The sequence below is a fragment of the Colletotrichum truncatum genome (assembly GCF_014235925.2).
Source record: "Colletotrichum truncatum strain CMES1059 chromosome Unknown Contig_0001, whole genome shotgun sequence".
NCBI lineage: Eukaryota > Fungi > Ascomycota > Sordariomycetes > Glomerellales > Glomerellaceae > Colletotrichum > Colletotrichum truncatum.
Window position 1 is genome coordinate 8,344,524 of NW_027222398.1, and position 23,473 is coordinate 8,367,996.

Consider the following 23,473-nt stretch of genomic DNA (forward strand, 5'->3'; position numbering starts at 1 on the left):
CCATTTTGGAAGGATGAAGACACAGAGACCAGGCCTGTAGTTCAACTCTGCCACGCCCATATCAAGCTAAACCCGCCAGCGCCCGCAAAACTGCATGCCCTTGTTGTCGAAATTGCTTTCCAGGGGCTCTTTGCGCCATCTCCACGTGGACGACAACTGTTCGAATATTCGTAGGCGCACATTCAGGGGTCAATCGTGATGTGTATTGTGCTTCTTCTTTTCCTAAGACCTGTCCGTATCCCTTACGCGCCTTCTTCCGGCGTGTTCCCTGTGACTAAGCGCACCTAGCGCGGTCCTCGGCCAAACATTCCTCCTAGCGCCTTCCTGGCATCCTAGGCGCTCTGCGTGTGCATCGCTTCCAGCGCCCCTGGCCTACCACCCTTTTTGACAACAACAAGTCAAAACTGACCAAGTCATCAAGGACGAGCCGCCCAAAAGGCCAAACAGTTGGACAAAGCGGGAGAAAGGAAACTCTGAACTCAGAAAAATCACTAAATCCTATTGCTATTGTCGTGGCGATCGCACTCGCATCTCCGCCAATGACCATCCCAGCAGACGCCAATGCCAGCCTCCACAACCCCCTGCACCGACTTGCATCCTCGCATCCGTTGCGCCTGAACGGCGCGACCCATCTCAATGTCCTGCCTGAACTTTACTGGCGGACGGCTCCGGATGATGCTTACGTAGTAACTTCGTTTGCCACCTCACATGTCATGATGGGAGTTGAGAAAATCCAAAATGGCCATCATCAACTGAACCCATATTCCCGGACGGAACCGGCTGGTTTGAAATACATACATAGTAGAGCGGGCTTGGTCCACGCAGTGATTTGAGTAAGGAATTGGTAGCTTTGACCAAGTCAGATGGATTACTAGGGTTACCGCCAAATGATTGGCAGATACTACGCGGGTACCGACTGACTACATTGGTGGTATTGTTGCAGTGAGTTGGTGCACTCTGTCTGTACGGCTTATTGTATCTCAGCATCATCCGATCAGCCAAATGTCACCCGGTCCATGGGTAAGTCTACGGGATGTGTCAAGCCTCTGCGATGGGTGAGCACGGCGGAATCGAGTATGAAACTTCAGTATCGGATCCGATTCGTCTTATAGCCTCCTGTGGCCCAGGCCTGCATCCGAGTCCTTGGGTGAGGGTAGTTACATGCTATCTGATGTTTCCATTGATTTGATATTTAGATTTTCATGCGTATCTAGCATGTCACCATTGGCTGGTCAAGAGCGGCCAGATTTTCTCAATGTGAAGCTATCTGCCCAAGTGAATTTCTTTTTCCCTTACCAATTCTTTTGCCTGCCGGCTTGGGATGGTGAGTGATGGCCAAACCGAAGGTTGTCTTGGCTTGGGAGACTTACTCAAACACTGGGACATTTGGTAGGCAAGATGCGCCTTCCCTTTCTGCAGCGATGACCGTTGTTGCTTCGGCCCACAAGTCGCTGTGCGATTCCGAGGACTACCGGTACGAATATGACAAAAGGTGGTGCAGTTACATAACTGGGGATCATGAAGGCATCACTCTTTTAACAAAAGTCCAATGACCAAAAAAAAAAGAAAAAACCCTCCATAGCACTCATATCTTGATTATGCTGACCCAGCCCTATGGTTAAGTAGTAGATGAAGCTGGTAGGTAGTATTTGATTGCCGGTATGGGTGTTTATGTCCGCGCGCAGTCTTTTGCTTGCAACCTTACCCTTCTCTAGTGCATACACCTTCCTTCCTAGGTAACGTACCGTCCTGCGGCGATGGTTATTGGCGGCCCGATCGCTACTATGGCGCCTTGAAGGAGCCTTTTCAACGTCTTTCAAACAATCAACACTTGGTTCTACGTGTCTTTCTTGAACGCAGCACACCTGATACAACTGCCCGGTTCCTAAAGTCACCAAAAGGATCAGCCGAACGCTGGGTTTGTATGAAGGCTTGGCAGTTGGTGGCAAAATGTTACAGCATGCTGGAGAACTTCCTTCACCCGAGGAGGGGCGCTAAAGAGAGACGAAGCTTTCCATCTCTGTATCAAAACTTTTGGTAGTCCATCTAGTCTTACGCTGCTTGAGTCAACCCCAACTGCTCTACAACACGTTTGATGGACCCCTTCTCGGCCTTGCTCCAGTCTACGCTCTTCAGAGCGTCCGCACCACCGCCCTCCTCCTCCACCCCAAACATCTTCCACAGTTCGTCGACAACTTGACTCCTCACTTTGGGCCACGGATGAAACATGAGCGCGCCAAGTCTCTTCCTCGCTTCCGCCACGCCGTCCCGTCTCCTGGCTGCGACATCGGCCGGCAGTGAATCTGCCTTGTTCTGTCCCGCATCGAACCCGGCCACGCACCCGTACACCTTGATGCACGCCTCCAGCTTCCTGACGTTGCCCGTCTTGTACCCTGCCTTCTGAACCCGCAGGCAAAGGTTCCGCAGGTCTACCTCCTGACATTTTTGGAAGAGACCGACGTGGCATAGGAACGCCACTATCTCCAGCGTCGGCACCACCACGCGGTCCTGCCCCTGTCTCGTCTTAAGGTTGCTCACCAACGCGACGCAGGCCGCGCCCAGGTTTCGTGCGGACTCGCCGCAGAACTCGGCCAGCGCCGCGCGAGACGCGATTACCAGGTCCTCATTGCCCGTGTCGGCCGACGTGACGTAACCCGCGAGCAGCTCGGCCATCCACGCTGCCCCGTCCGCCTTGGCTGCCTCCGAGATCATGGGGTGTAGACAGTTTTCCGAGGTGTAGAGGTTGAGGAGCGTGTGAAAGTACTCCCGTGAAGAGAACGTGAGCCTAGTGAAACTCGAAGAGAAGCTGTTGTGATCCCGCATCAGTCATCTGCAATTTGGCCACCGTGATATTGTGATGGATTGGTTTTTCTTTTTCTTTTCTTACCTTGGTTCTAGAGTGAGCGCGATGACCGCATGCGCTTCCGTACGAACGCGGTCCAGCTTCTCCGCCGCCAGTCGCAGAATGCGGAGAAACAGCTTCGAGACTGCCGTCGGTAGCCAGTCGAGGCTACCATCCGCCTCGGCGAAGGCAAGCCTCCATAGTGATTTGGAGGCCCTTAGAGCTTCGAGTCTGACGTGTGACCCTACATCTCCCCTTGCATTGGTTGTATAATCGTTCAGACCCTCGGCGAGGAGGTCCAGGAACACCAGAGCGCGGTCGCGGAGCATGACGCTCTGCGACAGGCTCTGGAGAATGGCCACGCGCGTATCGATGTCGTTGTCGCTCGCCCACCGCGTGAGAAGCGTGTCGCACACGACGTCTTTTTCTTCCGCTTCCAGGGAGCCGCCAAAAGTTGTGGTGACGGGGTACGCCATGGTCAGGGCGAAGAGCACGCCGGTGTCGTTTGCCGCGCGGGATGTCGGACGGTGTCGAACTGTGCTCGCCCACTCCTCGATGATGCGTTTGCGCTCTGCGATCGGGGAGAAGATGAGGTGTATGAGGGCTGCTTCGGAGGACGCCGCGACGGCTTCCTTCTCTGAACGTGCGAGCCCGGCGGTTATTACTGGCCCAAATGTTGATACTAGGCTAGCTACGTCTTCTGGGATTTCGGGGAGGGCGTCGACTGCGTTCATTACCGTGAGGAGGTCCTTTGTGTTTGCCGTCGAAACGACCGCGTATCCTGGTTGTAAATCTGGACCATCGGCGGGGAGCGCAGCCGCTTGAAGAACAGGCAATGATGAAGTGATGAGACGGCTGGCAGCCTCGGCGACTAGTTCAGGCCGGCGGTAAGTTGTCGTCTGGAAATCTGTAAATATTGTTCCCAATTCGCGAATGACGCGGTGAACGAGCTGGGAATCACGCTCGTCCTGTTTGGAGGCCAGAACCTCGGGGAGTTTATCGAGCACGGCGGCAAGACAGAGGAAAAGGCCATGTCGTTCGTCGACCTGTCTCGTCTGCAACGCGCGGAGACGCGCGAGGATTCTATCGATAGATGCCGCGAACTGGTCAATAGGACCAGACGCAATCTGCCGCGAGAGTTCAGACGTGAGTGTACCAAACGATGCGCCCGCAACCCTACGGGAACCGGCATCGGCGTCGCCTATGCCTCGCCAGCCCAGTAGTCCATCAAGCAGCGCGGCGCCGTACTGAGGCGAGAGCTTCGTAGCATTAAGAGCCACCTCGTGAACAGCGCGGGATCGCAGGGCGACGGCGTGGTAATCGACCGTCTGAACAACCCAGATGCCCTTCTCCACCGTATCAGGGTGTCGTCCGATGAGCTCCTGCAGCGCGGCCGAGGCCCCGCGGCGGATGTTGCCCGCGGAGTCGAGTGAAGCTGTGACTGTTAGTTCCGTGGCGAGGACCTGCAGGATGGAAACATCCTGTCTATGGGGCCTTGCCGCAACAACGGCCGTCGTCGGAACCTCGAGGAGTTCCGAGGTGGTATACCGTCGTGCCAGGGCCCATATGCCGAAGCACGCGGCGTCACGGACGTTGGTCCCTACCGAGCCGCCCGACGTGCTTCGTTTCTCAAAGAATAGACCAAGAAGGAGGCCGTGGACGATATCCGGAAGCTGGCTTGCCGGTGGAGAGCGACGGTAGAGGAGGTGCGCGAGGGTCAGCATCAAACCGTGCCATTCCAGGGGGTCCACGGCGGCGAGGTCGCGGACCTTGGGGCCGTTGGAACTTCCCGGCTCCCGCGTCCAAAGGACGTTGCGGTTCAGCGAATCCAAGACGGCCTCGACGACCTGAGAAGCCATGTCCGGGTCCAGTTTGAGGGTGACGATGCTGAGGGCCTTGGAGGCGGCCAGACGGACGGGGGTGTCGTTATCGGCGAGACATTCCAGCAAGTACCCGATGGACGTCTCGATGAGCTCCGTGGTGTCCGGGTCTGGCGGGGATTGGCGGAGGAGGAGGACGGTGACGGAGCGGATCACCTTGATGAGCATCTTGCGAGCCACTGCGACAGAGCGGATTGCGGCCGAAACGGGGGTTTCTTCAACTTCCGAAGAGGCCACGGCGTGCGCGGCGCGGAAGATGGGTGTGAGGTAGGCGTCCATGTCAGATGTGTTTATGGACAACCTCAGCACGCCGGCGAGGAAAGAGAGAACGCCAATGTAGAAGTACGACGGCTGCGGTGGAGCGTCTGGGGACGGGTCAAGGGAGGTGAGGGACCAACGGACGAGAGCAGTGAGCACGCCTTGGGATTGCATATCTCGTCGCATGGCAACGCGGACAAGAAGGGCTCGGGCGCCATCGCGTTCTCTTCCGGGGGAGGCGAGGTATTTTATCGCCAGCGGGAGGATGCGTACCGTGATGCCCGGAAGGTCGGAGGTCGGCCAGGTGAAGTTTGGAATGGAGGGAAGGGTGAGCTGCTCGTCTGCCGCGGCGGATGAAATCGTGGAGAGGTCGAAGGGGGCGAGCAGGAGGTGGGAGAGCCAGAGCAGAACCAAATAACGCTCTTCCCAAGACCATTGTTGCGCGTTGGACTGAGGTGATTGGGGGTTGAGGGAGGGACGGGCGGCGGAAACGGAGTTTGCGCGCTCAGCGGACTCGAAGGCCGAGAGGAGAGGTTCGATGTGCCTGGTCTCGACGTTGAGGAAGCGCACAATGACCTTTTCGCCTCGGATCTTTGTGAAAGTGTAGAGCAGCTTGGAAATGGCTACGTTCAGGGGTTCAAGGAGCTGCGAGCGGGTTGAGAGCTGCTTTGGCCGGGCACGTGCGCGGGTGTTGAGGTGGGCGAGGTAAGTTGTTGCCAGGAGGGGAAGCCATGATGGTAGGTGAGGGTCGAGCAGCTGAGGTAGTTCCTGAAACGGGTCCAGGAGCTGGTGGTGGTGTCAGGAGGTGTTCAAACGGGAGGGTGAAGGAGCTGAGCTCACGCTTGATGTTAGACGTGCCGTCTCCGAAGTGCGCACGCGACTACGAATGGTCTGGCCGTCGGGTTTGCGGAGGAACAGCGGTAGAGAGCGGGTGAAGTCGGCAATGAGATCGGTTGAAATCTGTTGGAGTTTAATATCGCCGTCATCTTCGTGGGCGTCCATTTTGACTAGTTTGGGGTGATGGGGAATGAGGTTTGGTGGGGGCGCTACAGCATTGCATCAAAGTGAGTGAGCTCAAATGAGTCGGTGAGGCGGTTGCATGCAAATGGGGGTAGAAAGTCCGGCTTTTCTTGCCATGAGATACGATATTGACACCGGAGGTTTTTCTGAACCCTGGTAGCGATCACCCCCCGAGCTATGGGCAGCGAGTTTGACGTTGAAGTTATGCCTGAGTGAGTGAGCTATGAGGTTGAAGATGTGGATAAATCAGACAGTGATGCCCGCACAGTGTTCACTTACAGTGTACATGGGAAACACTGTACTGCATTTCATCTGGTGTCTACCAATTATGAAAACTCATCTGTAATTCATCCCAAGTCTGGTTGAACTGCGTGGATGAAGGGCAAGATGACTTGTTTTCAATGTCGTTGTTATATTCATCGTCATCTCAACAACACATAGTAAAAGTGCTGATAAGATGCTGTTGCTGCGTACTGATGAACCCTGAGAGCTCTTGAGTTGCTCATGTGGGCTGCTACACTATTATTTTGTTGTTGATAATTTATCTATGCCACAGATGCGAACAGTGGTACGACACAATTAAAAGCAGAGAAAAATCTACAATATTAGACGTTGGGTTGCACTTAAAACATCACAATCTTTTCGCAGGGACACACATAATCAGAACGATTCAAGTAAACTCCTCTCTTTTGATGATTTAGTGGTATTTCCAGTTCAACTCCTGCATACCATATTTTGACGAGCACAAAGCTCGATGCATACCTGATAGCCTAATACTAATGCAGTGACAATAATCCGCTTGACAAATGAAAGTTTTTATGCGGAGCTGTTGATAACAAGCTCCTCGACATGAACCTTGTCATATCCAACCTTCTCCTCGTTGAGCTTGTTGAATGCATCGGGTCCAGCCGCAGCATACGTAGCTCTCTTCTGGTCCAAGTTCTTGCCATTGGACAGTCCGTACTCGGGACTCGAGGAAGAAGAGCCGGCGGTAGATGAACCGCCCTCGGAGATGGTATCGTCGTTCATGACAGATTTCTCGGCGCCGTCCACGTCCGCTCGCTGCTCATTCTCCTCACAGCATCCATTGAGAGTGTAACCGGTATCGCTGGCATCGACAAAAGCCTCGATACCTGCTCCCTGGCGAGGATACTCCTTCATCAAGTCCTTGTGGACCTTCAGGGCGGCGCACATATCCTCGTAGGACACATCGTTCAGGAACTCACATTGACCCAGTGGTGAAGGGATGGCGGCGCGCAGCTTGCCATCACGCGTCTTCAAGATAGCAGCGGTTCCCTTGTCGAGGATAGCCTCATCGAATTGCGGATGATCCATTGAGAGGCCAGCGCGAGAGAACAGGTTGAGTAGACGGCGGTGCTCCTCGGAGGAGAGCTTGCCGAGAATGTGGGCGAGTGTTGCGGAGTAGGCCATGTCAATGGAAATGGCGTGACCATGGCGAAGAGGGACTTCTGGAACAAGTTCGTGGAGGGGGGACCATCTACATACTGTTATTCATGTTCATTTCAAGTCAAATAGGGTTGATCTTACGTGTGGCCGTAGGCGATAACGCGGTCAAGCATAATCTCGTGCAAGTTGGGCGTTTCGAGCTTCAACATCTCGTAGATACCACTGCGGTTGATCTTGTCGGCCGCCTCGCGGACCTCCTGGCTGGCGCCATCACATCGACCGAAGCCAGTGTTAATCAGCTCCTCGCAGAAGCGATCGAGCAGGTCGAAAGTCTCGAGATGTGCGCAGGTGGAGATTTTAATCAGCTCAGCAAAGCCATTGCGGATTTGGGCTGTGGGAAGGGTGCGCAGGAAAGAGAAGTCAAGGAAGGTGTGGGAGGGTGCGTGATAGGCACCCAGGCGGTTCTTGTAGTTGCCGTAGTTGACGGCAACCTTAATGGAGACAGAGGCATCAATGAGGCCAATGACGGTTGTGGGAACGCGGATATAGGGGGTGTTGCGGCGGTAGGCAGCGCATGCAAAGCTGAGCCATATTAGAAGGGAAATCTACCAATGAGGGAAAGAGATACTTACCCGGCAACGTCAGTAACCAGGCCACCTCCGACAACAAGGACAGGTTCCTGGTAGGTTATCAGTACGTGTAAAGCATCGATAGTTAACCATTACATACCTTGCGGTAGACGCCAAACTCGGTCATGGAGTCGACGATGCTCAGCAGCGTCTCCATGGACTTGGCCTTCTCTCCAATCATGGTCTTGTGGATCTTTAGCTCAATGTCGTAGTGCTCAAAGTACTCCTGCATCTCCTTGCCATAGAGGTTGAAGATGTTCAGATCCATGACGGCCAGACAGCGCTTCCAGCGGGAGTAGCAGTCAGCCAGCTGACGGTTCTCCTTGTGGAAAACGCCATCAAGGAACTCAAAGTCGTACTCAATCTTCTCGTAGCCACAGACGGAGAAACCCTTCTTGGTGGGCTCGACCGTCGCCTTCATATCGGAGGCCATATTGTATAATGTCAAGTTAAAAGGGTTGGACGAAAGTCGGTTGACACAAGGTATCTGTTAATCCTGAAATAGACTTGAAAAGAGGTGTTACAAGAAGCACCAAGCCTGAAAGGTTGCCGTGGTAAGATGTGTGGATGAGGATAGAAATTGCTCGTTAACAGGTGCTTCCATCAACCGGCTTTTGAACAAAAATCGCCTCTCTCCATAACTCAGAGCAACGCCGCAGCCGGCCAGGACGCGTTTCTTTCAGCGGCCCCTTCACGTTGCAGCAGACATGCATCACCTAGAGTTGTCGTCATCATCACTTGTGCCCCAACCGTTCATCCAAGGCCCACTCGAGCTTGATCGACTCGTCAGAGAAGATCGAGTTACACGGATGGCACCAGAGACGAAAACGACCGGAGATACAAGCAGAACGAGGGGCAGCGCAGCAGAGCTTGGAGCAAGGATTATCCCAAGCATAGCTGAATCTGTCTCTATGTTTCGTTCTATTTTTTATTTTTATTTTTTTGCCGTAGTAACTAGCGCGGCAGCGGTCCATACTGAGAACGCTGGGAAGTAGACTTTACATGTCGTACCCGTCAGCATTCGGTCAGATAATTGGGTCGTGGGTACGCGACCCAGGCGGTGGGTGGTGGTTCGTCGGATGTTCATTGCAGGCACGTCCTCGAAGTCTAGGTACACGGCGTTGATACAACGAATAGATGAGAGTCATGATGCTCATGATTTTTCAATGGCTCCATGCTTGCCAACCGGAGACGTCGACAAACAGGGACAACCGCACCGCCCTAGTGCTAGCTCCGCATGCCACGAGCGGTTATCTTTCACCTTCTCGGTATAATGGTCCATGCAGAAGAGGCGCCTGAATGGCGTGCTAACAGTCGGAGTGGTTTCCGTCCAGCAGAAAGACGATCAGAGGGGAATCAAGAAATCCCATGTTTCACCACAGAGGAAGTCAATTCCATCATCGATATGGTTGGCCACGCCAAATTCACAACTACCTTGGTGCTTGGCCAATAGTGTACAAGGCTTGTCCTATTCTAGGACCGATACAAGGGGGGCCAAGAATCATTGGAGGAGCCAAAATCTGGCACTGATCGACACGAATCGTGAGATCTGAATATTGCACGTGGGGTAAGATCTAGAGAAAGGCAGAAGGCCAGGGGGAGGTGATGATCCGGCCAGCCGCTTCTGGATGGAGCCATTATCGTCGACCCAGAGAGGGACCAAGTTTGGGTTTTTTTGCGGCTCATCGAAACTGAATCTCATCTCATCTTGCTTTTGTGGATATACGTTGCATCGATCGTATATGACGAATTACAAGACTATCGTCTGAATAATTAGCGGCGTCAACGACTTGTCCCCCCTCCCTTTCTCAATACAGTTGCTAATGCAAGACTAATGTACGGTGAGTTATTTTTTTTCTTCTCGATGAGTAAATTCCTTCTTTCCCCGCAGTCGGGCGAGCAGGATTTAAAATAATAATAATAATCTGAGCTTGGGGTGAGCTCACCTTGGTGCTGTTGGTGAAACTCAATTACATCGACGAAGCGGCTCGATGAGGTGTTGTGCGTGTCATGACTTGGAGTCGCCAAGCGCCTTAGAGCCCCACCAGCCGTGTGCGCGTAAATCTGCCCCGCTTGTCCGGCTCGCGAAAGCACCTGACACGGATGGGTCTTACCCCGCCATAATCGGAACTACATATTGCGAACTGCGGTACCTTGCCTGTCTCTGTCCCGCCTTGTCGTACCTTATTCAAGTAGCGCAGTCACGCAGTGTACCTCCTAAACGGGATTTTGCTGCTGACTTGCTGGTCCCGGGAATTATGCCTTACAATGGGGGAGCTCCACCGCCAGCTGGAGAACAATGTTGGGTGAAGACCGGCGAGAGCTGCGCTTCCCGACACACTAGGCATTGCTTGCGCGAGGGGTGATCGGGGATTCTGTAATGATGGACGGGTACTAAGCTGTTTCATCAATCATGATAATAATCGTCCATGTCGCTGTCGTAGCTTGCTGCGCTTCCCATTTCCTCCCTTTCTTTCTCTTTTTCTTGTCTTTCTTCCACCTAGATCGTAGCTTTTCCAAAGTGATTTTTGATCTTGTACGGACTAAACACCAGCACGATTACCACCACCCAAGATGCCTCATTTTGACGAAACCAAAGCCTACGCCGAGCAAGAAGATGTCTTCTTTGATGACGGCCGCGAGATCGAGCTGCTGCACTTCGTCTATAGTCAGCTTGACATCGACGAGATCCGGGGCTCGCCTGAGCGCGTCCTTGCTGCTATCGACGACTTTGGCCGCACCAAGAAGTACCTGATGAACGTCGGCGAGGACAAGGGCAAGATCGTTACAGACCTTATTGCCGAAGTCAAGCCCAAAACCATGGTAATGATTCCCTATTCTTTCCCACCGCCATGTTGCTCGTTCTTGAAGGTTGCATATGGGATGTCGTCTGAACTTCCCTTCCCTTGCCGCCATGGCTATTATCGTTGTAATCGCAATCAAAGTTAGGCTTCATCTAATCTTCCCTCGCAACCAAACAGGTCGAGCTGGGCGGTTACGTTGGCTACTCGTGTATCCTATTCGGCGCCGCAGTTCGCAAGGCAGGCGGGCAACGGTATTACTCTCTTGAGCGCAACCCCGAATTCGCCGCCGTCATCGGCTCTCTCGTCGATCTGGCTGGCCTCTCAGATACCGTCAAGGTCGTCGTCGGCCCTAGCGACACCTCCATCAAGCGCCTGCACGCCGCGGGACAGCTCCCCAAGATCGACCTAATGTTCCTGGACCACTACAAGCCCGCCTACACGACCGATCTGAAGTTGTGCGAGCAGCTCGGCATCGTGGGCCCTGGTTCGGTGCTTGCGGCCGATAACGTCATCAAGCCCGGTAACCCGCCGTATTTGGAGTACGTCCGCAGTTCTGTCGCCCAAAAGCGTGCAGCGGCAACAGACGTTGCCAAGGCTCGCCAGGAAAGCGGTTTCGACGACAGAACGGCGAAGCAATACCTCAAGCGTGAGGGCGAGGAGAGATTAGATTTGACCAGGGTGGGAAATCCCAATTTGCAGTATGAGAGCCAGCTCGTCAACAGCTTTGAGCCAACTGGTGTGCCTGTAAGTTAACCCCCGCCACAAACCTCCTTGCTTAATTTCCATCAATTCTGACGGCCTGCAGGACGGTGTTGAGATTACAAGATGCGTGGGAGTAGAAAAGGAATGAACCAGTCATAGCGCAGCGACGAGTATGTAGAAATGTGTAATTGATTTGAGCCACAAAGCCGTCTAACACGGTCGGGCATTTGACAAAAAAAATGTGCGACAATTCCAGAGCGTAGCATGTGACGCAACAAACTCAAAAGTGTTTATTGGACAATGTCATATGGCAGTTAGCCAACCTCCGTTCTAGCGCGCCCTCATGCTCCTGTAGTTTTCGGGACACAGCTCCCTCTCAATCGCGTATTTCATAAAACCCAGAAATGCTTGTGTCCCAGAGTGTTCCCAATAACGCCGAACTCACAATCAGCCAGGCCCCCCACCTTCATCTTTCTCTTTCTCGATATGAAATAGACAGTCTAAATTCCCAACCATGTCTTGGCACGCTCGTATGTGTAGAAACTCACCGCCGCCAAGGGCATCACCTTGACATAGCCGATCGTCAAGCCCACAAAGAACCCTTGGAATCCCCTCTCCCGGAAAATCATAGCGGCCGTCTCGCCAATGCGAAGTCGGTGGCCGTCGCCTACAGCACCGCCAACCTGCATGCGCCTACGAATCACCTCCAATGGGTACGACGCAGTCTGTGAGACGACTCCGGCAACGCCGCCGGCAAATAGCTCAGCCCAAGACCGGAGCGGATTGGGCTTACCCGCAGGTGCGTCTTTCGGCCGGGGTAGGGTCGTCCACTTGGCGAGACTCGGGTGGCGGAGGATGTCGCCCACGGTATCGTGCGTCAGGAATGACATGCCGGCATAGGGCAGCATGCCCAGTAGGGTCGGGGAGAAGCCCCTATAGAAGTTGACCAGGCCAGACCGCGGTGCTATGGCGGCGATAGCGGGAGCAACCGCTGCTTCTGTTGCCGAGGTGCTGGTTGCATTTGCGCTGGTTCGCACAAAACTTTCGTTGTAGATTCGCCTGCAGATTGAAAAGAGAGAAGAACCACCGTGTTTCGTCTCGAAGGCGAGGCGCACACGAATGACTTCTAAAGGGTACGTGAAAAAAACCGAGGTGACGCCAGCCATGGACCCGCTGATGAGGCGGCGCCACGGGGTCTCTTGGTCTTTTGTACGGATGATGATGGATCGGATTTGCTCGTAGGCAAGAAATTTGATACCGGCGTAAGGGAAGATTCGGAGTAATGTGGCCGAGTGTCCTCTAAACAGACCGACTACGCCTTCATGGGAATGAATATCCTTCATTGCAGTCGCGACACCGAACCAGGAGCCCGTGTATTTTGCGAACTGGGGGTTGCTCGCCTGAAAAAGAATCTTCACTCGATCGAGGGGCGCTACGACCGTCTTTGCCTGTATAGACCCTTACGTTAGGCATTTTTTTTCCCCCCATGGCAGCGGCCTTCGTTGTTCTCCTCCAGAGTTCCGACTTACAGCACAGCCCGCCAGACCTCCCGCGACTCCAGAGCGCCAGACATAGTCCAGCGTCCGGGTCTGTTTCCTCAATTTTGCCGTATCGTCATCGTCAGTCGGGCAGACGGGAGGGATTTTCGTCTCTGGCTTTGATCGTTGTTTGTTTGGTGCTACCTCCGACATGGAGGCATGTTCCATCAGCGCTGATGACATTCCTTGGTCACCGCGGCCCGCGGCGATCGTTCACTCGCTTGCGTACAGTGTTAGTAGAAGGGCATGCCGCGGCGGTCAGTATTGAAGACGAGGTTTCAGCCGGACAAAAAAAGTAGAGTTGAAAAACGAATTTCGCAAGTGGCACGCGAGAGGGTAAGGATCGTGGGGGTGGTGGTGATCGTGGAGAAATGCAATGGGAGAAGGGAAAGGGTTCTGGAGCCGAGATGCGATGGGGCGGACGTCATAAGGGCGAGATTTTTAAAAGGGTGCCTCTCATTGAAGAGTCGCCATTTGGGGGGCGCACGAGCGGTACACAGTACTGCCAATGGGGGGGAAGAAGCACCATTATTGCCCGTTGAGCTTAGTACAGGGGTCTGGGTCACGAGCCGAGGATTGCCGAGCGTCCACGCGGGCGGAAGGTAGCTTACACATATCCGGATATAAACGGTGTCAGTGAGCAGTGGCCGACTTGGCGGTTACTCCGCGGCATCTGCATTGAGGTTGAACGAAAGGCAGTTTCTAGGATTTTCTTTTGATCCCAAAGTTCTGATGATATCTAGCTGTCCATGCCGTCCAGTATGTATGCCTTCACACCCACAATGTGTACGTGCGCGAAAGGTATTGACCAGGGGTTCAGTATGGTCTAACAAGAATTTTCCCACCAGGAATAAGATTGTTCCCCCAGGGGAATTAGACCCCAGACCGCTTGTCTTGTGTCCCCTTCCAGGAGAAACCACGCCAACGCAGGACCTCGGCACCAGTCAGCCAGTAGCCCGGACTAGTTTTTCCCACGGCCACCCCAGTTAAGCCCCGGGTCCGATCAAGTGCACTTGGACTGGGCCGGGCTTCAATTCAAGCCTCCGGGGAAGTCGCCCCGTCATAGCCCCAAAGCAAGGCACCATCGGATCTGCAGGGCGAGATCAAAGAAACACGTTTGCTGGCTTTTTTTTATTAGAACAAAAAATATGGTTTCTAGCGCCATGTCAAAGCTCGACAAGCCAGACTTTCCCTCCCCTCAATGCATCCTGTTCAGTGATGAGAACCAGAGGGTGTTTCTCATCGACATCCCCACTTCCATCGAAGAGAGCCAGGTCTTGCCGGGGCAAAGTGCCGAGACAACATGCAGAGGAGGGGAAGGACGGCGGCGGCGGCTCCTCTCAGTCGACCCTGTCGCCACGCCCTATCCGCTACCGGAGCCACGGAACCTTCATGCCAGCCAAGGTACACCAGCAAGCCAACTCGCAGATCTTATGATTGAGGCGGCGGTGAGGGGTGCCCTCGACACGCTAAAAAGAGACTACACCGCGCCGTTTTGTCTTCCACGCGTGACTGATGGTGGGAGCATCACCGCCAAAATCAGCACTTGTAACGACGATAAGAGCCTGCAGGACCATCCTGCGAGCGAGAATGCCGTTCAAGATGCGGCTGCGGCACCCGCGCCTATTATTCCTAATGAATCTACGTACTTAAGCGGTTCTATTGAAGAAACTCGGGATGCTTTTGTGTCAACCGCACCGTCCTTTGACCTCGTGGTCCTAGACCCTCCTTGGCCTAACAAGTCCGCGAAAAGGAAAAAGGGCGGTTATTCCACTGTTTATGGCCTCAAGGAGACCAGAAGCCTCTTGGAGCAAATACCTGTTGGCGGCCACCTTACTGAAGATGGTCTTGTTGCCGTATGGGTGACTAACAAGCCCAGTCTAGTACATCTTCTCACATCACCCCAGGGAATTCTTGCTGGTTGGGGCCTGGAGGTTGCTGCAGAATGGGTCTGGGTCAAGATAACATCCGAAGGGGAGCCAATTTTTGACATGGAATCGGCCTGGAGAAAGCCCTGGGAGAGGCTGATTATTGCCAAGCGGCGCGGCGATAGTCGTAAGATACCACAGAGGATACTGTTCGCGGTCCCCGACATCCACTCTAGGAAGCCAAATCTGCGATCCTTATTCGACAAGCTGCTGCCCCAAGGGTTCCGCGGTCTGGAGGTCTTCGCCCGCAACTTGACGGCGGGCTGGTGGGGATGGGGCGATGAGGTCCTTCGTTTCCAAGAATCCCATTACTGGGTTACATCGCCCAAACAGTCAGAACCCCAGAGCGAAGAGAGAAGTGAACCTGATGATACCAATTGACATGTTCTATATCTCCATGTCATCCTTTTTGTGTTGTACAAACATGCGACCTGCATGTCAACTAACGTTGCCTTGTTTTTGTACACGTTATTTCCGCCACGTCCCCCATTACCCAGCACGCCCGAAACAACCTCTCGCCATCTCACTTCCTCTTCGAAGCCTTGACGATACTGTCCCACTTGCTGTCCAGCTGCTCCGGCCCCGTCCACTTCTTGGACCCGCTCAATAACGTCTTCGCCTCCTGGCGCAGCTTCTTCCGCGCGGCGTCGGCGGGCTCCTTGCTCGGGTAAACCAGCTTGCCGAGCTGACGCTGGTAGTCGGCCTTGTACTGCTTGCTGGAGGACTGCTCACGCGCTTCCCACAGCTTCTTGTTCCAGGGCTCGAGATCCTCGGGCGGCGAGGGCCATACGAAGGGCTTTGTCATTTCAACCATCATGAATTTTTGGCTTTGCGGGCGGAAGTAACCGCCCCTGTTGCTCTTGCGCTGGACGGCCGTCTGCTTCACCCACGCGCGCACCGCCGTCGTCTCAACGCCATACAGGTTCCAGAGGTAGTCGCGAAGGTCGAACTTGGTGAAGGTCAGGGGCACGTGGAAGGTCGCCCAGTTCGGTGGTTGTCTGTCCTTGCGGATGAAGGTGATGACATGGTTCGGCCTACGCAGAAGGAAATGGAATGTTAGTTTTCTGATTGCTCGGAAGGGTGCATGGCGCGACTTTGGAGGCGGAATTGCGGGTGGGGAGATCGGGGGCGTCCGTACAGAAAAATTTCCTTCTTTCCGAGTCTGAAAGCCTCTGGTGCTCGGCGAGCAACCGCCTCTGCCACTGCCGTTGTCATTGTGGTCGTCTGATGGTCTGCTGGGTAGTCAGATAGCTGATGCAATTCGCGAGAATCCAAAAAGTTCAAGGACCAGATTGGGCTGTTTCGTGATTGGCCAAAGCGGGTCTACGTAAGTCCGGAAGAAATGGGCCCTGGGCGACATGTTATGCGGGACTCGCGTACGGATCCGAAAGGGTCGTATCCACACCTGCTCCGCCCGGAGCTCAGGTCCGGAGCTATAAGCACAAGACGGTGATGCGCTAGGTGTGATGCTAAATGAGCTGTATATCTGTGATGATCGACTCTACCTGGCTAAATTACAACGACAGATTGAATGGGTTACACTTTTGCATATGTTGTTCTACTACGCAGTAGGTGCACGTACATGATGTGAGGACCTGTCACGCGACGTCCTGCCTGTTGGGGTTTCAAATTTCACCTCGGGCCTTAACTGGCGATTCCGTCTCGAACTATTAGGAAATTTTATACACTGACTATGCCACGGTGTTTTCTCCTGTTCACAAGGTGCATACCTGGTGCCAGCTTCTGAGGTAACACACACTAGTACGGTGAGACACATACGGTGGCAGAAGGCTCACCCAGCCGATATTTAACCCGACCAACGAGGTCCCAGCAGCTGTCCAAATGATTGCCCAAGGAATTGCCTTGTCCGTCAAAGCTTGAACCCCGGATTCCATTAACAGACGAAGTCGGTTATGTAAGTCCACGCACAACCCGAGCTAAATCTCCACCGGTTTATGAGGGGTAAAACTGCCCGCGGTTGGAGCTGAGATGTGGCATTCCGCCGCGAAAGTGGATGCGCAGTCGAATGTGAAAGCTTTACTGGTGATGGGTACAATTTGTGATGACTGCGGCGAGCTTAAGTAAATGGGGAAGCGAGTTCAGATCACATACTAGCGAGAAAAAGAAATGGCTCGTAAATGGAGTGGATTGCACTAATAAACACGCAGTTGCTTCAATACTATCGAGACCGGAGGATCTCTTACACATCTGGAAGGCTTTTCCCGTCCTTCTTACAGATAATCATGAATCGTGAATGAACTTTTACCATCCATCCGTCTATTCATGTTACTCATATCTCATTTAGACGTCGAGTCCGTCGACGACGACGCCCTTGTTCCAGGTCCAGTGGATAACACGAGCGACCTCCTCGGCCGACTCTTCGGAGACTAGAGCGCTGACGAGATACAGAGCTGCATCCACGCCAGCGCTCACTCCAGCAGCCGTGATGACACGTAGGCCACCAAGGCGCATCGCGGCACGACGAGTAATGGACTCGCGACGACCCGAGCTCTTGAAGGACATACTGCCCTTTCTGTTCGGCCGTTAGCGATATCCAGTAAATTGATGAGAGTTTAGTGTCATGGCATACCTGGCATTGGAGGGTCGGCGGCCCGCGTCGGATGTGCGGCGGACATATGGGTTCTCGTCCTCATCGCCGAGGTCGAAGCGGAGGTTGTTGACGACGTATCGAGCATCTTCGATGACATCGGTTCGCTCAGTGAGGTTACGGGTGGCGGCCTCACTGCAGAGAATCTCGAAGGTAGTGATGTAGTCAGAGTGGGTGGTGGCAGAGAGGCCGGCGAGGATTCCCTGCTTGGCAAGGAAGAGAGAACCGGTGCAGACAGAGAGGAGAGTACGCTCATGCGTAGGGTCCTTCTTCTGCAGCTCGGCGAAAGCGGTAATGAGGGGAAGGGGTTCGGCGTTAGACTTAATGATCTTGTCACTGTCGCCGCCGACGATGACGAGGACGTCAAAGTCGCTGAGGCGCTCGTAGGCCTCTTTGAAGGGGATCTGGGTGCCAATGGTGACTCCTGAGTCGGAAACAACCTTGGGCTCAGCTGCAGCGACGGTACACTCGAATGCCTTGGTGGCTGCGGGGTAAAGGGACTGGTCAGCTGGACTGCGCTACGCCTTTAGAGACGGAAGAATGAACAGGGACACTCACTCTTGTCGTTCTTGTCGTGAAGAGCGGTAGCCAGAACCTCCAATGGGCCTGCTACGTCGAGAAGGTCAAAGTTAGGCTGCAGGGCGAACAAAACCTCAACGGGCTCGTCCGCCACTGCAGAGCTCTTGGATGCCATCTTGCCGACTGGTTGTGGTTTGAATTAAAGGGAGAAAGTGTAAGTGGTGAAGCTTCTGGTTGCTGGTGGGCTGCTTAGAGGAATTGTGACTTTGAAGAGTTCACAGACAAGGTGGTCGTCGTGAAGAATTGGGGAGTTTGTTGTTGTTTCAGAGGTAGCTTTCGTTGGTGATGTAGAAGATGTGAAGGAGGAGAAGAAGGACAGCTCGGAGCTATTTGACTTAAAAGAGGGAGGGGAAGCATAGTAATCAGGGTTTAGTCGACTGGCCAAAGGAGAGGGGTTGCACCACCACCCGATCTCTCTCCTCGCACATTCTTTCTCATCCAAGGTATGGACGGCAGAGTCGGAGTACCTCAGGTAGACTGCTTCGCAGCTTGCCGCCAAAGTGACCTGAGCTGAGGGGGTTTGCTTTACACGGTACGCTTCACTGCCCATCAGTGACTGATCAGGTGCGTTTCTGGACAAGGCCACTACCCACAACAGCTTCGAGTGGTCCAATGGCTCCACAGTCGTCCGTACGTTCTTCCGGGGTTGGTGCATGGCGCAAACAGGCGGATTGCGGGGTTTTAGCCCCGTGAGGTCACTGGTGGGGTCTCGGTACCTGCCTGCAGCGTGACCCGGCCGTCTAGATCCAAGTATCTCCACCTGCCGCGCTTCATCCAGGCCCCCTCTCCTCATCTCACAGCTGGCAGTGTCCGAAGCAGACCTGGGACCCACTGAAGCAGGACTAAGCGGGGCCACTTACCACACATGGCACTCACTGAAGGCTGGCGAGGCTTGTCGCACCTCAGGGCAGTTTTTTTTTTTCTTTCCCTCTCTTGGGGGCCTCTTAGCGTCTAACGATCCAATCTTTTCCCCTTCTCCTTCCACTGCTTCCACGCCCATTCCATTCCCGGCCTTGCACCAGTGAGGGTCCCTGGCAAAGCTTGTACCTTGCATCAGCAGATTCCATTGCCTGACAGTTGCATGATATCGACCTCGACAGCCGCCCGTACAGTCCGACCCTACCTTGCTTATTTTATCCGATTAAAACATCGCAAGGCTCCATGAAGAGTCACAGCTAGCAAACATGGCGTCGTCAGCGTAAGTGGCCAGATTCCTTTTCGCCCGTCATTTCTGGGTCTCATACCCAGCTTCCCCCTAATCATGTGGTGCGCGATAATCGTCTTCGCAAAATCCCAGATCCGCGGCTCTGCCATCATACACACGATCGGCTAACAAGAACTCGCCAGGTCACTCAAGGACCTGTCCAAAGCCTTGACCTCTTTTCTCTCCGCTTCACCCTCCCTGCCGCTCCCCGATGACGTCGCCGAGGTTATCTACGCCTATCTCAACAAGCACGAGAAGTACGACGACTCGAGTTCCGAAAGGCTGCAAGATGAACTCCTCAGCATCTACGACAAGCACGTCAGGGGTGCGCCGTCCAAATATGCCGTTTTCATGAACATCTTTCGCCTTTTGGTGCCTGTGATTCGTTTACCAGCCCGCCTTTTCAAATGGTGGGATGTTCTAAATGATACGGTCCTAGAACACTTCACTCGGGAGAAGGGCCTGATGGAGGAGTCTCATAAAGCCACGGTTGAGGTTTTGATGCTGGGAGTACCCGAGAACGATGATTCGACCGCCGAACCCGTCGTGAACCCGTTTGCTAAACGACTGTTATCGACATGGTTGAAGAAATATTACAAAACGCAAGCCGAAGGCGATTTGGCTGGAAAGTCCAGCGAGCGAGCAATTCGCCAGGCTCTCGTCACTTACGGCAAGAAGCGGCCCAAGGTAAGTTCAGCTGCCTGCATACTGCACCTGCGATCCCTGGTCTAATGCGTGGTGCAGGATTTCCTTTTCACCTTGGATAAGTTCTTCGTTCGTAGCGAATATCGAGCAAGAGCCGCCAAGCTCCTTGGTGAGTTTGTGCAGAGCCAACCACCACATTTGCACCAGATATTACAGACCCCATTATTCAACAACCTGTTGCGAAGCCTGCAGCAGGATACCTCGACCACAGTCATATCTGTGGCTATCACCGCTCTGATCATGATATTGCCACATATGCCCAGTTCTCTGGTGCCACACCTTCCAAACCTGTTCAACATCTATGCACGTTTGCTGTTTTGGGGCAGTGAAAGGACTGGGCCCATAGAAGCTACATCAGATGAAAGCGAGCAGAAGAGTCTGGCGTCGCCCTCCGGATGGGAAACATGCACTTTCTCACACGAGACAGACAACGTTGACTTACCTCACCTCGCCAACTACTTTACTATCCTCTATGGATTATATCCCATTAACTTCATGGACTACATCAGAAAGCCGCAGCGCTATCTCAGACATGCGAACGCGACCAACCCAGACGAGGTCGAAGTCCAGCCGACCGAGATACGTCACAAGTCCGAGCGATTTCGGCAAAGCCATCTTTTGCATCCTAACTTTTACACACTTACAATCGAGTCTGAGAAGACTGATTTTGGGCGCTGGATGACGAGCGAGCCGGCAGAGGTTGTGGCTGAGTGTATGGCTTTGCGCTTCTCCGCGGACTCTTTCGCTGTGGTGAACCCCGACGTGGTTGAGACTGTAGAGGGCGAAAGCTTACTTCTCAGTGAAGAACCAGACCACGATGGTCTAGGGCCTGCTTTGCTTAGCGATGCTGCGCCTGAGCCTAGAGCCGAGAGCTGGAGGGTTGCACAGCATCCGGAAGAAGCCTCAAGAGACAGCAGTCGGGTTCATTCGGTATCCCAACGTCAAGCCTCGCTGTCAAGTCACCCTTCCAATAGAAATTCTTTGGAAGCTCTGCAGACAGACGTGCTCGGCGACAGCCCAACACTACCGCCACAACTTGTCTCGTCATCCTCACACACACACTTGCAGGACATGATTCACTCAAACAAGGTCATCAAGTCTGGTTTACATCAGTCATTAGCAAATGACAGTGTTCCGTCACTCGCGCTAAGCCACCCGGACTCCGCGGCGGAGAAGTCATCTAGCCAAGCGCCTCCTCCAGGACCAGCAACCACCGCGCCATCGTCTGCAACTGATGTACAAACCCAGATTGCGCATCTTCAGCGACAGATCCTTCTCTTGCATAACGATTTGCATTTTGAGAGATATTTGAAGCAGCAGCACATGGCGCACATTGGAGAGCTACGGCGACGGCAGGTTCGCGAAGCGGCAAGTGAAGCAGAGACGCAAAATCTTATTTTGAATAACCGCACCTTGAAGAAACGTTTGGAGGAATCGAAAAAAGCGGAGACGCAGATAAGAAAGGAGTCCGAGAAGAGTCGGACATTGGCCAAGAAATGGGAGTTCGATTTATCCGCGAAATTGAGAACATTGCGAGAAGAGTCGAGGAAGATGAAGGCCGAGATTCAGTCTTTACAACAAGAGCTGCAAGCCGCAAGGGAGGAGTGCGAAAAGTTGAAAAAGCTGGTTTGCGACGCAGAGGTCAAGGAGCTGAATTCGACGCAAAACATGCAGTCCATCGAAATCGACGCTGCTGACATTGATCGTCTAAAGGCCGAAGTAGAGCGACTGTCGATCTCCGAAAGGAACCTACAGGCAAAGGAGGCAGAAAGACAGGCGGCTCTTACCTCTGCGTCTCAGGCCGAGAATAAGGCAACAATGCTAGACGTGAAACTCAAGGCACGCGAGGAAGAGTTGCAGAAGACGAAGAAGTTATTTCAAACGCAGATTGGAGTATTAAATGCAAAGCTTCTGGAGGCGCACGAGGGAATGCACAACCGACGGGCCGCTGAAACTAAGGCCGCGGTAGAGAGCGTGTTGGCAGCGAGTCGGGCAAAGCAAGCAGAGCTGCAGAAGCAGTACACGGCCCTGTTGCGGAAGTACACGGTGCTGCAGTCACAGATGGAGGAAAGCAAGTTCACTGTTGGGTCGTCGAATTCCCACAACCGCGGTGATCTTCCTTTCCGCATGGATGTGGATGGGGCGGAGTCGATGCATTCAACCAGCCCCGTTACGATGAGAGGCAGTCGCTCAGGACTCCATAGGGTCTTGTCGGACAACTTCCTTCCGTCATCGTATAACAACACACCGCCCATAATGACGCACCCGTCGACCCCGGTTCCTCCGAGCTCTCAAATTGCTCCAGCACCGTCTAGCCCACCAGAGGGAGACGACACTGCCAGCCCTAGCACAACAGACCCACGATACTTCGGCAGAGGTGAGTCTGGAGGATCCCGGCTTCGGCTCAAAGATGGATTTTGGAGGATCAACTAATTAGAAGCGACATCAGGCGGGGCTCAGAATCGGCGCAAGGAAGAGAAGGGCAAGACGAAGGACGACGGTGAGAAGAAGAAAAAGTCCGGCGTGATACGGGGCATCCGCGGATATATGTAAATGAACATGGACGTGATATGGTTAAGAAAGATACCCCAATGCCTTTCGTTCATTCGAAACAGGGCATATCGCAATAGTCTGTATGTATAAGTACATAAGGCAAAACAACAGGAGGGATGTAGTGATGGCTATCTCAATATATTTATATAAGACCTATGGGGAACTCGTGTTCTGACTGATACATTGGGCAGCCAAGCCGATGCTCCAACCTGGTTGAGTCGGCAATGACAAAGAAGCTTGTTATAATGCATCTCATAAGGACACCATCGAGTAAAGCAGCTCTCAAAGCCTTGATCTACGTCAGTGGACTCGAGCCTGGGAGAGAACCTAGCGTTGAGTGAAGCCAAAACTGCGTCGCCGTATTTGGTGGCTAGCTGCTAGAAGGAGGAGATCGCGTTAGCGGTTCTGGGTCTAGTTCCTCAGACATGAGTCGCACATCGTTACCATGCCAGCTACGATTACACAACCCTTCTCTAGTCAGAGGTAAACATGCCTCTGATCGCATTTTGGCCAGTGGATGACGTCGAGAACCTAGGTACCTGATCCAGCATACAGATGTCGACTGCCAGGGTATGAAATCCTCGGCAAGGGAAAACCCATTCTCCTCTAAAGCCGGCAGCTTCGCCAACGAAAGTAATGAACCGATGCATAAGTACTACCGCCAGGTAAACTGAGAGGAATTGCGCCCCCCTGTGACTCATTGGCCGAGAGTAATGTCACACGAAAGGCAAACTGTCTTTGAACTACGTAACGCATGAGGATAGGTAGGTTTGGATTTCAAGCAAAGGGCTTCCGCCAGATCCACGCATTATGGGC

The 23,473-nt window shown here is 53.6% G+C and overlaps 8 protein-coding genes across 8 annotated transcripts; 3 read left to right on the plus strand and 5 right to left on the minus strand.

Moving 5' to 3' along the window:
• Positions 1 to 2,052: 2,052 nt before the first annotated feature.
• Positions 2,053 to 5,982, minus strand: CTRU02_202302 (beta-tubulin cofactor d; the record flags this gene model as incomplete). The annotated part of the gene is made up of 3 exons (XM_036719708.1): positions 2,053 to 2,806; positions 2,888 to 5,766; positions 5,821 to 5,982. 3 exons carry the CDS (start codon positions 5,980 to 5,982, stop codon positions 2,053 to 2,055), a joined length of 3,795 nt encoding a protein of 1,264 aa, XP_036588410.1.
• An 834-nt stretch (positions 5,983 to 6,816) lies between these two features.
• Positions 6,817 to 8,469, minus strand: CTRU02_202303 (3-dehydroquinate synthase; the record flags this gene model as incomplete). The annotated part of the gene is made up of 4 exons (XM_036719709.1): positions 6,817 to 7,498; positions 7,549 to 7,989; positions 8,040 to 8,086; positions 8,137 to 8,469. 4 exons carry the CDS (start codon positions 8,467 to 8,469, stop codon positions 6,817 to 6,819), a joined length of 1,503 nt encoding a protein of 500 aa, XP_036588411.1.
• Positions 8,470 to 10,610: 2,141 nt separating this feature from the next.
• CTRU02_202304 (uncharacterized protein) lies at positions 10,611 to 11,690 on the plus strand (the record flags this gene model as incomplete). The annotated part of the gene is made up of 3 exons (XM_036719710.1): positions 10,611 to 10,859; positions 11,018 to 11,584; positions 11,646 to 11,690. 3 exons carry the CDS (start codon positions 10,611 to 10,613, stop codon positions 11,688 to 11,690), a joined length of 861 nt encoding a protein of 286 aa, XP_036588412.1.
• Positions 11,691 to 12,042: 352 nt separating this feature from the next.
• On the minus strand, positions 12,043 to 13,263 carry CTRU02_202305 (mitochondrial carrier protein; the record flags this gene model as incomplete). The annotated part of the gene is made up of 2 exons (XM_036719711.1): positions 12,043 to 12,990; positions 13,072 to 13,263. 2 exons carry the CDS (start codon positions 13,261 to 13,263, stop codon positions 12,043 to 12,045), a joined length of 1,140 nt encoding a protein of 379 aa, XP_036588413.1.
• A 965-nt stretch (positions 13,264 to 14,228) lies between these two features.
• Positions 14,229 to 15,389, plus strand: CTRU02_202306 (MT-a70 family protein; the record flags this gene model as incomplete). The annotated part of the gene is made up of 1 exon (XM_036719712.1): positions 14,229 to 15,389. The coding sequence occupies one exon, from the start codon at positions 14,229 to 14,231 to the stop codon at positions 15,387 to 15,389; it is 1,161 nt and encodes a 386-aa protein (XP_036588414.1).
• Positions 15,390 to 15,531: 142 nt separating this feature from the next.
• Positions 15,532 to 16,223, minus strand: CTRU02_202307 (mitochondrial 54S ribosomal protein uL23m; the record flags this gene model as incomplete). Its single annotated transcript, XM_036719713.1, has 2 exons — positions 15,532 to 16,042; positions 16,147 to 16,223. 2 exons carry the CDS (start codon positions 16,221 to 16,223, stop codon positions 15,532 to 15,534), a joined length of 588 nt encoding a protein of 195 aa, XP_036588415.1.
• A 1,086-nt stretch (positions 16,224 to 17,309) lies between these two features.
• On the minus strand, positions 17,310 to 18,310 carry CTRU02_202308 (ThiJ/PfpI family protein; the record flags this gene model as incomplete). The annotated part of the gene is made up of 3 exons (XM_036719714.1): positions 17,310 to 17,541; positions 17,599 to 18,100; positions 18,175 to 18,310. 3 exons carry the CDS (start codon positions 18,308 to 18,310, stop codon positions 17,310 to 17,312), a joined length of 870 nt encoding a protein of 289 aa, XP_036588416.1.
• Positions 18,311 to 19,379: 1,069 nt separating this feature from the next.
• On the plus strand, positions 19,380 to 22,537 carry CTRU02_202309 (tuberous sclerosis 1; the record flags this gene model as incomplete). The annotated part of the gene is made up of 3 exons (XM_036719715.1): positions 19,380 to 19,393; positions 19,543 to 20,086; positions 20,144 to 22,537. 3 exons carry the CDS (start codon positions 19,380 to 19,382, stop codon positions 22,535 to 22,537), a joined length of 2,952 nt encoding a protein of 983 aa, XP_036588417.1.
• Between the last annotated feature and the right edge of the window lie 936 nt (positions 22,538 to 23,473).